General features: G+C 44.2%; 1 protein-coding gene across 2 annotated transcripts in view; it reads left to right on the top strand.

The window, feature by feature from the left end:
* The first annotated feature begins 4379 nt into the window (after positions 1–4379).
* ABHD5 (abhydrolase domain containing 5, lysophosphatidic acid acyltransferase) overlaps positions 4380–15214 on the top strand; it is a 71486-nt gene continuing 60651 nt past the window's right edge. Inside the window, exon 1 of one of the 2 annotated variants that reach the window (XM_068264839.1) lies at positions 4380–4671. In XM_068264839.1, the coding sequence (XP_068120940.1) occupies positions 4592–4671 (80 nt within the window). In that variant the 5' untranslated portion in view covers positions 4380–4591. Of the gene's footprint in view, positions 4702–15214 lie in introns of both variants that reach the window. The other variant, XM_068264838.1, reaches the window with a different exon arrangement.

Here is a 15214-nt window from a genome sequence, read left to right as displayed (position 1 = left end):
CCGCACTTCCCTCTAGGTGTCGCATGGTGGTTTGGGGGCCCCAGTGAGTGAGAGAGACCTGGGGCCCCTGGGCTGTCATGTGGACCAGTGTTTGTGAAACTTACGCTAAGCAGATGCAGCAGAAGCAAGTAATAGAACATCCATGGGGTGGGGCTTAGTCAGGGGTGGAGCTTCGTTCAGGGGGCATGGCTTAATCCAGCAACATGGCGCCCCCAGGACCAATGGCACTCCAGGCAAAGGCCTGTACTGCCAATGCCTAAAGGCGCCCCTGGGTGCGCCATATCAATTGCTATGTATAGAGTGCTTGGGGGGCCCCATTGTAAAATTTGCATTGGGACCCACAGCTACTTAGCTACACCACTGATGACAATGTACTCTGTAAAGTGCTGCAGAAGATGTCTGTGCTACATAAATACATAATATTTATTTCGTATGGCTAAAATTTTGGTGAAACCCCTCCGATGTGATGTCATGACCATGGTATGCTGTTTCCAACTGCCAAGCAAACCGTACCTCCCTCTGTGCATATTATTTATTTATTTATTGTATTTATAAATACAATACAATACAATAACATTTGTAAAGCGCTTTTCTCTCATAGGACTCAAAGCGCATAGCTGTATCCCAGATTAATACAGGGTTGCAGGCTGGGTTGTGTTACAGAGCACCAACATATTACTCAGTGCTGGACATTAGTTTAGGTTACAGACAATATTTAGGGGTGACATACAGCAAAATAACAATACCTGAATACAAGAAAGACCAGATCATGCAGCACAGAATGAGTACAAGGTAAGCTTAGTCACTGGAGGAGAGCATGGAGATTAGGCAAGTTAGGTTCACTCAAATGCATAGCATGGGTTCACAGTAATGGATGTGCATGATCAGGTAGGACACAAAAGGAGGAGGATCCTGCCCAAAGGCTTACAGTCTAGAGGGAGAGGTAAGGACACGAAAGGTAGGGGACCAGAGTTCAGTTGTGGGTTTAGAGCACTTGTGAGGGGTAGTAAGCCAGAGTGAAAAGGTGAGTTTTGAGGGCCTTCTTGAAGATGTTGAAGGAGGGGGCTGCCCTAATGGGTGGAGGTAGGGAGTTCCATAGTGTTGGAGCAGCTCTTGATAAGTCCTGGAGACGTGCATGGGACTGGGTGATGCGGGGGGGCGGTCAGGCGAAGTTCATTGGAAGAGCGGAGTGAGCGGCTAGGTGTGTACCTCTGAGTAAGATCGGAAATGTAGGTTGGACAGGTTTTGTGGACAGATTTGTAGGTCAGACGCAGTATCTTAAATCTGATTCTGGACTGGATAGGAAGCCAGTGGAGGGATTCAAGGAGGGTATTCGCCGTGGTGGAGCGATGGGAGCAGTGGCTAATTCTGGCTGCCGCAATCATGATGGACTGCAGTGGGGCTGTTCGGGTCATAGGGAGACCAGGGCCAGATTTGTACTCTTTACCCCCTTAGGCCACTGTCACCAGCCGCCCCCCTTCAGTATAGGTAGCAGATGGTCAGAATGCCAATTTCCGATTCCGTGGTAAATCCGCATTCCGTCATGTACCGATTCCGCCTTCCGCTACCAATTTCCGCATTCCAATGCGGAATTTCCGCCGGAAATCGCGGAAATTCCGCCCGACTTTAACATCGATTTTCTCAAAAACTATAAGGTCTTTTTGAAAGTTTTTTTTGCATCTTGTTCAGAAGATTCTGTTTAATAAACCCTGAAAATTTGGTGTTTCTAGAACTTACGGTGGCTTTGCTATTAACTGCTAAAATCGGCTTATTTTTACTGTAATATAAAATGCAGAAAATAGGCAGATGCAGAAAATAGGCAGATGCAGATTTTCTGCATTATACATTACAGTAAAAATCCACCGACTTTAGCGGTTAATAGCAAAGCCCCCTTAAGTCCTAGAAACACCAAATTTTCAGGGTTTATTAAACCGAATCTTGTGAACAAGATGCAAAAAACAGTTTTCAAAAAGACCTTATAGTTTTTGAGAAAATCGATGTTAAAGTCGGGTGGAATTTCCGCGATTTCCGGCGGAAATTTCCACGATTTCCGGCGGAAATCCGCCTACGGCACTTGCATTACCGATTTCCGCATTCCGGAATCGGAATTTCGGAAATTGCATTTCCACGGAATCCAAATGAGCATCCCTAAAGATGACCCCTCCCCTTCCCTCTAGTATAGGTAGCCTGATGACCCCCCCCCCCCCCCCCAACCATAGGTAGCCAGATGACTCCTCCCCCCTTTCCCTCCAGTATAGGTAGCCAGATGACCCCTTCCCTCTAGTATATGGAGCCAGATGACTCCTCCCCCTTTTCCCTCCAGTATAGGTAGCCAGATGACTCCCTTAATCCCTCCTTCTCCTCCCCCCCCCCCCCACCCTTTCAGTGTAGGTAGCCAGCTCACCTTCACACGGCAGCAGCCATCTGTGTCACTAATTTCTCTGCTCGTCTCCAGTGCAGAAGCTTCCTCTTCTTTCCGTCTTTAAAGCTGCCAAAGTCCATAGCCGCCGGCCACAATGCAAACGTGTACAGAGAGCAAGGTGGCTGCTGCACAGGCAACTAGCAGCAGAGTACCGCGGTTAAGCGCTCGCCTGATCTCCCTGCATTGCAGCATTTGCAAGCTTGCAACTGCTGCACCAGTTTAGCCTGCTGCTTTGGTGCCCTTCCTCCTGTGGTGCCATAAATCCAGCCCTGCACTCAGGATTAAAAAGTCGCTCTCTATAGATTGGAACAAAGGGGGGCAACACCCCTCCTCCAGGGGTGGACTTAGAACATGTACAGGCAAACAGAGGCGCCAAACGGATAAAAGTCGATAAAAAGTTTAAAAGTCGGGGGAGGCTGAGGTGGATTTCCCTCCTCCAAGTAGACACAACAAACTGTTGGTAGAGTTCAACCAAATATTTATTCACATACGTTATACTTTTGGCGCCTCTATTTGCCTGTACATGTTCCCTCTAGTATAGGTATACTGATGACCCCTCCCCCAGTATAGGTAGCCAGATAACCCCTCCTCCCTTTCCCACCAGAATAGGTAGCCAGATGACTCCCTTAATCCCTCCTTTTCCCACCCCCCTTTCAGTATAGGTAGCCAGCTTGCCTTCACACCGCAGCAGCCATCAGTGTCACTAATTTCTCAGCTCCTCTCCAGTGCAGAAGCTTCCTCTTCCTTTCCATCTCCATTGCTGCTGCCAAGTGCATAGCCGCCGGCCACAATGCTAAGGTGTACAGAGAGCAAGCTGGCCACTACACAGGCCTCTGGCAGCAGAGTACTGCAGTCAGGTGCTCGCCTGATGTCCCTGCATTGCAGCATTTGCAAGCTTGCAAATGCTGCATAAGTTCAGCCTACTGCTTTGGTGCCCTTGCTCCTGTGGTGCCCTAGGCCATGGCCTAAATCGGCCCTGGGCATGCATTGCAGTAGTCAAGGCGGGAAATTATGAGGGCATGGATGAGGAGTTTGGTGGTGGCAGAGTTCAGGAAAGGGCGAATCTTACAGATGTTACAAGGGTGGAAGTTGCAGGACATTGGGCTCTATTCTCAATGATTTACCACATGCGGAAATGCACTTGCGGTAAATTCCCGACTGAAAAAAACCCATCTTGACATTCACAAATGTTTACGCATGAACATTTACAGCACGCGTAAAATGTTACGCATTAATTACCCGCATGCGTAAAAAATGCGGTAAAAGTCCGCAAAAGTCAGTAGTTCCTGCAAAAAAATTCAAAATTCACAAAAAAAAGAGGCGCCTTATTTCTGACTTAACTACCGAATTTTTATCGCCTACTAGTTCTTGGTGATATATTTAGTGAATGTGGAAAAAATGCGGAAATGATCACTGGCGGTAAAAAAGCTCTTACCGCATGTATGATTAAGAATAGAGCCCTTTGTGAAGTTTTGGATGTGGGGAATGAAGGAGAGTGCGCAGTCCAGGGTGACACCCAGACAGCGGGCTTGAGAGGTAGGGTGAATGGTAGTGTGGTTAACAGTGACATGCACATCTGGGAGGTTCATGGATGGCTGGGGTGGGAGGTTCATGGATGGCTGGGGTGGGAAGATCATAAATTCCATTTTGTCTAGATTTAGTTTTAGGAACCTAGCAAACATCCAGGAGGAGATTGCTGATAGGCAGTAGCCAGTAGGAGACCTTGTCCATGGTAGTGGTGGATATGTCAGGGGTGTGGAGGTAGATACCTAAAATATACCTTTTAATAAATCCTTCATAAATATTGTAAAAGTAAAATAAAATAAGCGATTTTATTCATTCTGTAATTTCTCTTTGAGCGCCCTGCGGATCACAAAATGTCATACAGCGCATGCGCCGACCGTGAGAAATTGCAGAAGCAGCAACAGAAGTTTCAATGACGAACAAGGCTGCGCAATGTGTGCTGGAGAATGCGCATCACGTGACAGTATGATCTTCACGCCCTCTCCGACTCCTTCCCCTTCTCGATGACGAGCCGTGACGCTACCGGTGGTAATTCCTCCGTTCTCATAACAAACAACAGCTGAGTGTAGAGTGGCGGTCACTGCAGTGTCCCCGGCCAGAGAGGAGGAAGTGTGAGCGGACAAAGCCTGCTGCTGCTGGGAGAGGATGGCGGAGAAAGAGCTGGCGGTGTCCTCTTCCGACAAAGGGCTGATCGCCACCCTTACAGCGGCCGCCTGGTCTCTTGTGTACGTACCAGCGAGGCGCCTCGACATAGAGTGAGTGCGCGCCGAGACTCACCCAGTGCTTCCCCTCTGAGGGTGCTGCGCCCCACCCTGTGACCTCTGCGGCCACACGGTGTCAGGCGACCTGGGGGTGGGGCTGACATCTGTGCTGTGTGTGCTGGGATTTCTAGTTCTCCTGGTCACAGGCTCACTGTTTGTATTTCACTTTTGCTGCTTGCCCTGCTTCAGGTTATTCTGAAGCATGTCTGTTTATTACTATTGAGTTAATTCTGATGCTCCATAGCTTTGTCTGTGAGCTTTATGAGATGTGACTTGCAGCTGTTCACCCGAGGGGGATAGATGTGTATGGCTTGGTATGCTGACTATAGTATAAGTTGTGCATGGAACTGCTTTGAATAGGTTCACACTGGGGCAATTTGTTCCCTGTAAAAACATGATCGCAACATGGTGGAAGAAGTCGCATAATGCGTTTTAGGCACACAATCTAACGTATACTGTGAAGTATGCTTCATTGCAACTGTAATTGTGCACATTGGACTCCATTCTTAATGAGTTACTGCATTCAGGACTAGTTCACACTAGGGGCGCTTTCGGCCTTTTTTCAAGCGCAGGCGACTTTTAAAATCGCCCACAAAACGCTTGTGCAAAGAATCTCTCTGAGAAGGCTCATCAGCACGGTTCGTGCGCTGTGCGTTTAGCAAAACTGTGCCTGTACAATTTTTGGGGTGTGTGCTGTAATGGAAGGTATAGGAAGAGTGCTAAACGCTCACAAAACCGGTTTATGCGAAGATTGCATTCACTTTTTTTTTTTTTTTAATAAATACATTGTATTTATTCTTTTCTGGGTCAAAGAGTTTAAAGAATTACAAAACTGCTCCGGAAAAGCACTTAGAAAAGCACTTTTACCAAAAACGCAGCGTGCAGTGTAGCGCCAGGAGGAGGGAAAAAAGTTCACAAAAACGCAAAATGTTTGCGTTTTCGATTTTAGGTGTGAATGAGGCCTCACTGATGGAATGTTGGTAAATTACCGACTGTGGTATTCCGATGTTAAAATTCACAATATTTTGTGCCCAAAATTACAGTTTGTGGAAAAAGTGTGGTAAAAGTGTTATAAGCTGTTGATAAAACTGCGTAAAAAATATATATTAGAGGTACATACCACAAAATATTGAATCATAATGACAGTGCATTGTTTTATCATTTACCTATATTTTTTTTTTTTTTTTAATCTTCTGTAAGTAACTGCCACTACTTTTCACATCGCATACGATCAGAAGTAGTATGGAGCCTTTTGAGCTGTGTTTGTTGGAAGCAGGAGATTTGGGCGCATGAGACAAGAGGACAAAAAGGGCGCCCCATTCACTCCCATTATAAATATCGTTTAATGGGCGCCGAACAGGGAAAAAAGGGCGCCGGAGAATATTAACGTTTTACAAACGGCGCCCAGAGATTTTTAATGTTTTATAACTGTGCTTGTGGTGATTTACGTTTAGAAAATGAGCCCGTGACGAATAACGTTTATAAAAATACTAAACATATTTATCCTATTTAATTAAAACATTATTTAACATTTTAACCCTTACTGTTTGTAAAACATTATTATTCACAAAATAAAGCGATCAGTACCTAACGTAAATTGCAATATATTTTTTACAATCACTATTTGTAAAACCTTTCTAAAACATTATTATCCACCCAAAAAAATGATTTAAATGTTTTTATTTAAATTTTTTATTAATGTTTGTAAAACATTATTATCCATAGGGGGTCTTAGGTTTAGGCACCACCAGGGGGGTCTTAGGTTTAGGCACCACCAGGGGGTCTAGGGGTTAGGGATAGGTACAGGGAGGGCTTTGGGGTGGTTCGTTTTAGGCACCACCAGGGGGGTCTTAGGTTTAGGCACCATCAGGGGAGTCTTATGCTGGGAATACACGTTTAAGTTTTTACTTTAGATAGATGGGTTCGATAGATAAATTCCAACCTGTTGGATCTGGTCGATTGTACTTTCGTTTCGATTCTCCTCATTCAAGTGAATGTAATTGATAAGAAAAGATAAGGAATCGAGAGGAGAATCGAGCAGTGAATCGAGAGTAGAATCGATCGAAAACGACGGCACAAACGAACGCAAAAACGCATCGTGTATTCCCAGCATTAGGTTTAGGCACCACCAGGGGGGGTCTTAGGTTTAGGCACCACCAGGGGGGTCTAATGGCCCATACTCACGAGGGACTTTTGTCGCCTCAACACGTGGCGCGCGCGTGTTGCGGCGACAGGTCGCCCGTGAGTATGGGCCGTTGCATGCGCGCGCACCCCGAACTGTCGCCCGTCGCTCATGTCGCCATGCGATTGAAAGTTTCAATCGCATGGCAACAGTCGCCGCCGCACCTCCGCCGCAACTGTCGCTAGTCCGCGTGAGTACGCGGACTAGCGTCAGCAACATGATAGTAAATAAACGGCGCTTCCAGCGGGGGGAGGGACAACGGCGACAGCTTCCGTCGCATCAGTTGCCAGGTCCCTCCGCCGTGTGTATGCGGAGGGACCTGGCTACTAGCTGTCGCCAGCATGTCGCAAGCACGCTCCCGTGTGCTTGCCACATGCAAAAAAGTTGCCCGTGAGTATGGGCCATTAGGTTTAGGCACCACCAGGGGGTCTAAGGTTTAGGGATAGGTACAGGGAGGGTTCTGTGTGAGATTAGGGTTAGGTATAGTTTTAGTACAATTTTAATAATAAACAGTTATTATGAATGTACTTGTGAAAATATTGTTTATAACAATGATATTAATATTTTATTCTAATAATAAACGATAAATCAAGATTACTCATAACAATATATAATTATAATGTTTAAACAAATATTACTGTTTTTTTTTTTTAACAAACGTAATTATAAGTTTCAGTTTAGAAACAGGGAAGATTAACGTTTTAAGAATTGCCGATTTCATACACATTATTTAATGATTTATAAATAGTTAAAACATTATTTGTAAACAAAATTCTACACAATATTTTTATAAACGATAATGCTGCTTATCGTTTACACCACGCGCCCTTTTTTCCCGACGCCCTTTTTTGATGTACGCGTGTTTGTTGAACTTTTCTGCATTTTTAACGAACATTTAACAAACTTTAAGCCAGGCATATAAGGGTTCACTTGGTGTTTGATGCACACACCCTTTTTGCAAACTTTTTTTCACTCCTGAGTCCTAACGCAATGTTACTGCACTCTTTTACCATACATTACTTGCACTCGGTAAACTTTACATGAATTTGGGGGAAAAAAAAGTTACTGCTGGCAGCAATTTTTTTGAAATACGTTTCGTTACTGCACATGATATTGTAAATGGAGGCTAATGTCCAATATCGCTCAGCATATCTTTTGTCATGCTGATGGATTCCACCACACTGCTAACGAACGTACATTACAGTATAATTGAATCGCATCAGCAATGCAATTATTTTATCCAAAGCATTGCCCCAGTGTGTAGTAAAAAACAAACAAACAAAAAAAACCTAAATGTTGTAGAAATTTACATTAGAGTAACCAAGCTGCTCGGGGTGACCCAAACCACTAGGAATGTATAGGGGGATAAAAGAGACCGAAAAGCCCTCCTACTAATAAACAATGCTTGGTGAAATTTGTCTTCTTAAAACAGAAGGAAACTTGCAATAATTCAGCTATAAGTGAACATTTTGGGGTTACCCACAATGCACTACTACTGAATATGGAAAATATATATTTTTTGGCCCTTGTATGCCAGGCAAGCATCCATAACCGCTGGTGTATAACAAGCCTATAGCTTTAAATATTACACAGCCACATCAACCCCACATGTAGACAGCCTGTTACAGACTTTTGGTCCTCATCAGTACATGGCAGGGATTGATATGGCTGTATGGGATAGGGCTTGGACCAGTACAACAGAGTAACCAAGCAGCTTGGGGTGACCCCCCCTCCCAATCATATATTATGCTGGCTGAGAGTTGACAGATGAGCTTGAAAGTCTCTAGATTGCATTGTTTTTGCTCTTCATTTACCGGATTTGGCGTGGGTGACCTGTAACCTTGCATTGGGCTACTCAGATTTGGAAACCCAATGATTCATGTACTTGTCTGTTGTCAGGCAGTTATAGCTTTCTGAATTTGATTAGCTTTGTGTGGAGATCCTGAACAGCTACTGCTAATTCAGGTAATCCTAGAGCTAAAAAGAAAATGTGGCAAATTGAGCTTTACATTACACCACTTCTGAAAGTTTGTGAACCCATATCCAAAGCATGATTTTAAGTAGACCGGTAATTTTCTCAGAATTACAAGTCTCCTATTACAGGGTATTTCTAGGTGACTGTATTTAAAGGACAACTGAAGTGAGATGAATATGGAGGCTGCCATATTTATTTCCTTTTAAACAATACCAGTTGCCTGGCAGCCCTTCTGATATATTTGGCTGTGGTAGTGTCTGAATAACAGCAGAAACAAGCATGCAGCTAATCTTGTCAGATCTGACAATATTGTCAGAAACCCTTGATTTGCATATGCTTGTTCAGGGTCTATGGTAAAACGCATTAGAGGCAGAGGATTAGCAGGACAGACCGGCAACTGGTATTGCTGAAAAGGAAATTAATATGGCAGCCTCCGTACGCCTCTCGCTTCAGTTGTCCTTTAAGTAGTGACACCAAGTTTATTTATTTTTATTATTCTAGTATTTGGTGATCTGGCATTTTCATAAGGACAGGATTGCAGCCTCCACTAATCTCTGGCTGTGATGAAAACAATATGTGCTGGTGTATTGCCATACACAGGGCTGAAAGGGCCATACTTCGGTAGTGACTTCACAAGTTTTCTAGCCTGTCAGATGGATTGTTCTCCCAGAAAACTATCAGCTCTGTGGGTCAGTTATAACAGACATGAGATCATCTTGACACATGGATGAATGTGGCAAGTCTATGACCAGTTTGCTTTGAAAAGTTCTACCATTGAAATAATATGTACCAGCAACCAGAAGGAAAAAATGTTTGTATTCCATATTTGATGGAGAGTCATTTCTTAAGGAGTCCATACACTTATCAAAACCTTTTTTTAAAGATTTTTGGCAGATTTGACCACTCAGTTGATTCTACTAGAAATCAATGCCCCAACATGCCTCCCCGATTGATCATGAGATCTATTTTTGTTTAAAGAGAACCCGAGGTGTGTTTAAAGAATGTTATCTGCATACAGAGGCTGGATCTGCCTATACAGCCCAGCCTCTGTTGCTATCCCAAACCCCACTAAGGTCCCCCTGCACTCTGCAATCCCTCATAAATCACAGCCATGCTGTGAGGCTGTGTTTACATCTGTAGTGTCAGTCTCAGCTGCTCCCCCGCCTCCTGCATAGTTCTGGTCCCTGCCCCCGTCCCTTCCCTCCAATCAGCAGGGAGGGAAGGGATGCAGGCGGGGACTGGAGTTCTGCAGGAGGCGGGGAGAGCAGCAGACTGACACTATAGAGATAAACACAACCAGCTCTGACAAGCTGTTTGTCAGCAGCGTGGCTGTGATTTATGAGGGATTGCAGAGTGCAGGGGGACTTTAGGGGTGTTTGGGATAGCAACAGAGGCTGGGCTGTATAGGCAGATCCAGCCTCTGTATGCAGATAATATTCTTCAAACCCACCTCGGGTTCTCTTTAAATTGGACGATCAAGACAGCAGCAAAGAACGGTGGCCCATAGCGTTGCACTGCATTGAGCAATGTAATACAGTGCTGCGCTATCAAAGATTTCTAATAGATTTCATGCTGAAGTCTATGGATCCGATCAAATTCATTTTTCTCCTAGTGATATTTTCACATCTTATCAATAAAATGTCTTTTAAACCAACAGCAAGCAAGAACACACTCAGAATATGTTTGAGGCCTCATTCACAGTGGGACGGTGCTTTGTAATGCGACATTACAGTCACAACGCAGCATTACACCTCCCAGATATGCAGGTCATTGTTAACCACATTACCATTCGCCCTACCTCTCAAGCCCGCTGTCTGGGTGCCACCCTGGACTCCGCACTCTCCATCACTCCCCACATCCAAAACCTAACAAAGTCCTGCAACTTCCACCTTCGTAACATCTGTAAGATTCGCCCTTTCCTGACCTCTGCCACCACCAAACTCCCTATCCATGCACTCATAATTTCCCCTCCTCGACTACTGCAATGCCCTTCTGTCTGGTCTCTCTATGACCCGAATAGCTTCACTGCAGCCAGAATTATCCACTCCTCCCATCGCTCCACCAGGGCGACTCCCCTCCATGAATCCATCCACTGGCTTCCTATCCAGTCCAGAATCAGATTCAAGATATTGTGTCTGACCTACAAATCCGTCCACAAAACCTGTCCAACCTACATTTCTGATCTTACTCCGAGATGCACACCAAGCCGCTCACTCCGCTCCTCCAATGAACTTCGCCTGACCGTCCCCCGCATCACCCAGTCCCATGCACGCCTCCAGGACTTCTCAAGAGTCGCTCCAATACTATGGAACTCCCTACCTCCACCCATTAGGGCAGCCCCCTCCAACACCTTCAAGAAGGCCCTCAAAACTCACCTTTTCACTCTGGCCTACCACCCCTCACAATTGCTCTAAACCCACAGCTGAACTCTGATCCCTTACCTCTCGTGTTCCTACCTCTCCCTCTAGATTGTAAGCCTTTGGGCAGGGTCCTCTTCCTTTTGTGTCCTACCTGATCATGCACCTGATCATGCACCTCCATTACTGTGAACCCATGCTATGCATTTGAGTGAACCTAACTTGCCTAATCTCCATGCTCCCATCCAGTGACTAAGCATCACCTTGTGCTCATACTGTGCTGCATGATCTGGTGTTCTTGTATTCCTGTATTGTCATATTGCTGTATGTCACCCCTAAATATTGTCTGTAACCTAAATTAATGTCCAGCGCTGCGTAATATGTTGGCGCTTTATAAATACAATAAATAATTATTACAATGCAAAAAAAAGGTGGTTACACACATTAAGGCTTTGTTACCGTCATATAGTAGGTACAGTAAAGCCTACATGCAATGAAAAGCATGCTTTCTGGTACCTGGTAACGTGTGCGTTTAGAGGTAACAGTGCGTTGCCATAACACTACACGTTACAATGGGACGCTAATGTCGCACTGTGAACGTCCCATAGCATTAGCATTGCAGTGTGGTAAGCTGCATTATAAGAGTTTATAACGCAGCTCCGCAACGTCCCACCGTGAATGAGGCCTGACGGTACTTTTTCACCTATTTTTTTGGGTACTTTTGCAATTTTAGACTGCTGAAAAGTTATTTAAACAGAGGATGAAAAATTATCTCCCAGGAAAAAAAACTTAGGAAAAAAAGTGAATTGGATAAGGGCTTATGTGCAATGTGTGGAAGGATTCAATCAGATTGATCCCTTTCTGATCTGAGAGGGATCTATCTTTTAGTCACATCAAGTGGCTATAAGTGTATGGCAAGCTTTGAGAAATCTTGGTTTGAGATTATGTAGATTTGTTTAAAATGTTAAATCTCATGAAAACAAGTATACCATTGTAATCCTGATCAATACTTGATCTAAATGTCCATCCAATGTTAGTCAGATGAGTGTGAGAGTGGCAGTTCTTGTAGCTTTGTATTGCACAGGGCTGTTGAGTCGGAACCGGAGCAATTTTGGGTACCTGGAGTTGGAGTCGGTGGTTTCATAAACTGAGTTAGATGATTTTTGTACCGACTCCACAGCCCTGGTATTGCATCAAGCAACGTGAAGCTGTTGGCTGTGGCATTGTGATTAACTTGAGACAATATTTCTGCTGAGCTCCTGTTCAATGTCTACTGGTATATTACTGTTAATTTTTAAAATGTGGGCTTGTAATTATCGATGGAAGGAAAACATGCATTACCCTGAAAACACACATAAGAGACTTGATTGTGCAGGTGCATGTCATGTGCTTGTTTTGTTTGCTTGTCATGGTGCTTTCTCTCAGTGCTGAGTAAGCCTAGTAAATACACATGCTCAGCTTCATGACTGAATACATTGCTGGAATGCCTGGGTGCTTGAACAATGTTTCAGATGTATATAGTCACTGTTTATGTGTATGGTCAGAGCTCTTTCATTTCATCTGTTCCATTGACAGCTGTTGATGATTTATATAACCTGATATTGCAAAGGTTGATTAGGTTTCACTCTAAACTATTGTGAAAGATGAATTTGGGCAGGTTATCTGGTGTGAATGTAGTCTTTAAAACGGAAGGGATAACTATGGTACTATCAGTAATGCACAAATGTTGCACAATAGTTTCTTTGCATAGATTACTGAGGGGACAAGTCAAAACTAGTTTTAGGTACAGCTGAACAAAGTAAAATGTGTTCCAAATGTAAGTGGAAAACAGGCTGAAGGGAAAGCAGAACCCCAAAGTGATGGCAGCTTAGATGTGACTGCTGTGAATCAATGACTGTATTTCACTGTGAATGTTAAAGGGACTTTGAGCTCTGCATATGTATGTATGTATGCATGTATATATGTGTGAATATGTATGTATGTATGCATGCATATATGTGTGTATAAAAATTATATATATATATATATATATATATATATATATATATATATATATATATATATATATATATATATATATATATATATATATATATATATATATATATATATATATATATATATATATATATATATATATAAATTTATATTATATTATACCTTTCTCTAGCCCGTGAGATCCCCTGGCATCCTCCTGGTCAACTTCTATAGTCCTGGCTCTGGTAATGTGACGACTGCAGCTAAAGTGCCAGCTAGCGTAAGAGTCCTGCGCATGCACAGTTCAGTCTTAGAGAACCGCGCATGCGCAGGACTCTTATGCTGGCTTACGTAATGACGCAGGCAGGGCCGCGCACAGGCTACTTAAGCCAAAGTTGTCTGATTACCAAAGCCGGGACCAGGACCACGGAAGGGACCAAGAGGATACCGGGGAACCTTGCAGGCTACGGGGGGGTGGAGGAGGCCCCAGGTAAGTCCAAATTTCATTTTATGTAGTGCTCAGGGTCCCTTTAAATAGCCCCCAAGCAAAACAACAGAGACAAGGAATGCTTTTGAAATGGCTGAAAGATTTTGGATGCTTTTTCATGACCCCTCTTCATCTTCATGGCCACAGTCCCTTGCAGTGTTCTCCCCAGGCTCTTTTAGGCAGGTGCTCCACCCAGCTAGTTTTGGTGAGCACCCGGCTGTTATCAGCTCACCTCCTCCTATGCTGTAAGCAGGGTTGCGCATGCCACCCGGCTGGAAAATAATTCTGGGGAGAATTATATAGAATATATCAAAGCGCTATAGCTAAAAAAGATTAAAAAAGAGAATAAAAGTCCAAACGAAGTGCGCTACCACAAGGCCAGGCAGGACCTACAAGACTTATACACAATTGTTTAAGCACACATCCTAATTCACATAAAAGTCCACATGGGAATCATATAAAAGTCCTCATATGCAGTATCTTGATTTCTTGTGCCACCATCACCGTGGACACCCAACAGTAAACAGACTCACCAGATGTATTGGCCACTGCTAGACTGGCCAACCATGCACAAATCCAGGAGCCTCAGTACTTCAGGATCCTGGTACCACTTTACTGCTGTCCCTTTATACCACCATCATTCTCCACAATATCCATGCATAGTACCTCAAAGAAATAGCCTGCATAGTGTGACTCCGTATAACACTTAAAACTTTAATTATAAAATTGCACTCATATGCTCCAAAAGTATTGCACACATAGAGTTTTACGGGCTCTCCCACGTTGCCAGGTAGGGCTCTGCTTGTGTTGGGTCCTCCAGCTCCCCCTCCACTCAGCTTGCAGACACCACCGCCTCCACCGGCCGTTCACTTCCTGGTATGTCCAACCTCCCGCCCGATCGAATTCGTCACTCCCTCGTGACTCAGCAGGGGCACGCATGTACGAGCGTGGCCTCATTGCATAGGCACCAGTGGGGTTTGTGCCTGCGCAGTAGCTTCTGGCCGAGGGCACACGTGGCAGAAATGCATGCGGAGCGGGAAACGCTGTGTTTTATGCAGCAATGTTAGTCTATGGGACGCAGAAGGACCAGCGTTGCACTTGCGATTTACAGTAACTGTTCTGCAGACACTGGTGGTGGTTCATAATATGCAGGCTGGCTGCCAAAACGCACATAATGAAAGTCTATGGTACGCATATGCATTGTGTATTTCACGTTTTTTTTCTTTTTAATGCGTTTTTCATTAAAAAGTAAAGATCTGTAATGTGTTTCCGCTTCCTGTTGTCTTCCGTGTTATTTGCATAATTGAAAAAAAATGCATACAAAACACATATGCGGTGTCCATAAGCGTTAGCTTTCCATTGCGGTTTGCAAACGCATTAAAACGCACGCAAATGCACCATGCTAAAACGCTACTTTTTCATGCTATGTCATATGTGAACCCAGCCTCTACCTTCTTATCTAAGTAAAGTTCTTTCCAGATACCATCCTACACACAATCTCCACCAGATTCTCCTGTCTTTCTCTCTGG

This window comes from Hyperolius riggenbachi, unplaced genomic scaffold (assembly GCF_040937935.1).
Source record: "Hyperolius riggenbachi isolate aHypRig1 unplaced genomic scaffold, aHypRig1.pri scaffold_177, whole genome shotgun sequence".
NCBI lineage: Eukaryota > Metazoa > Chordata > Amphibia > Anura > Hyperoliidae > Hyperolius > Hyperolius riggenbachi.
Note: the sequence above shows the minus strand (reverse complement) of the source record. Positions and strands in the feature narration are given on the sequence as shown.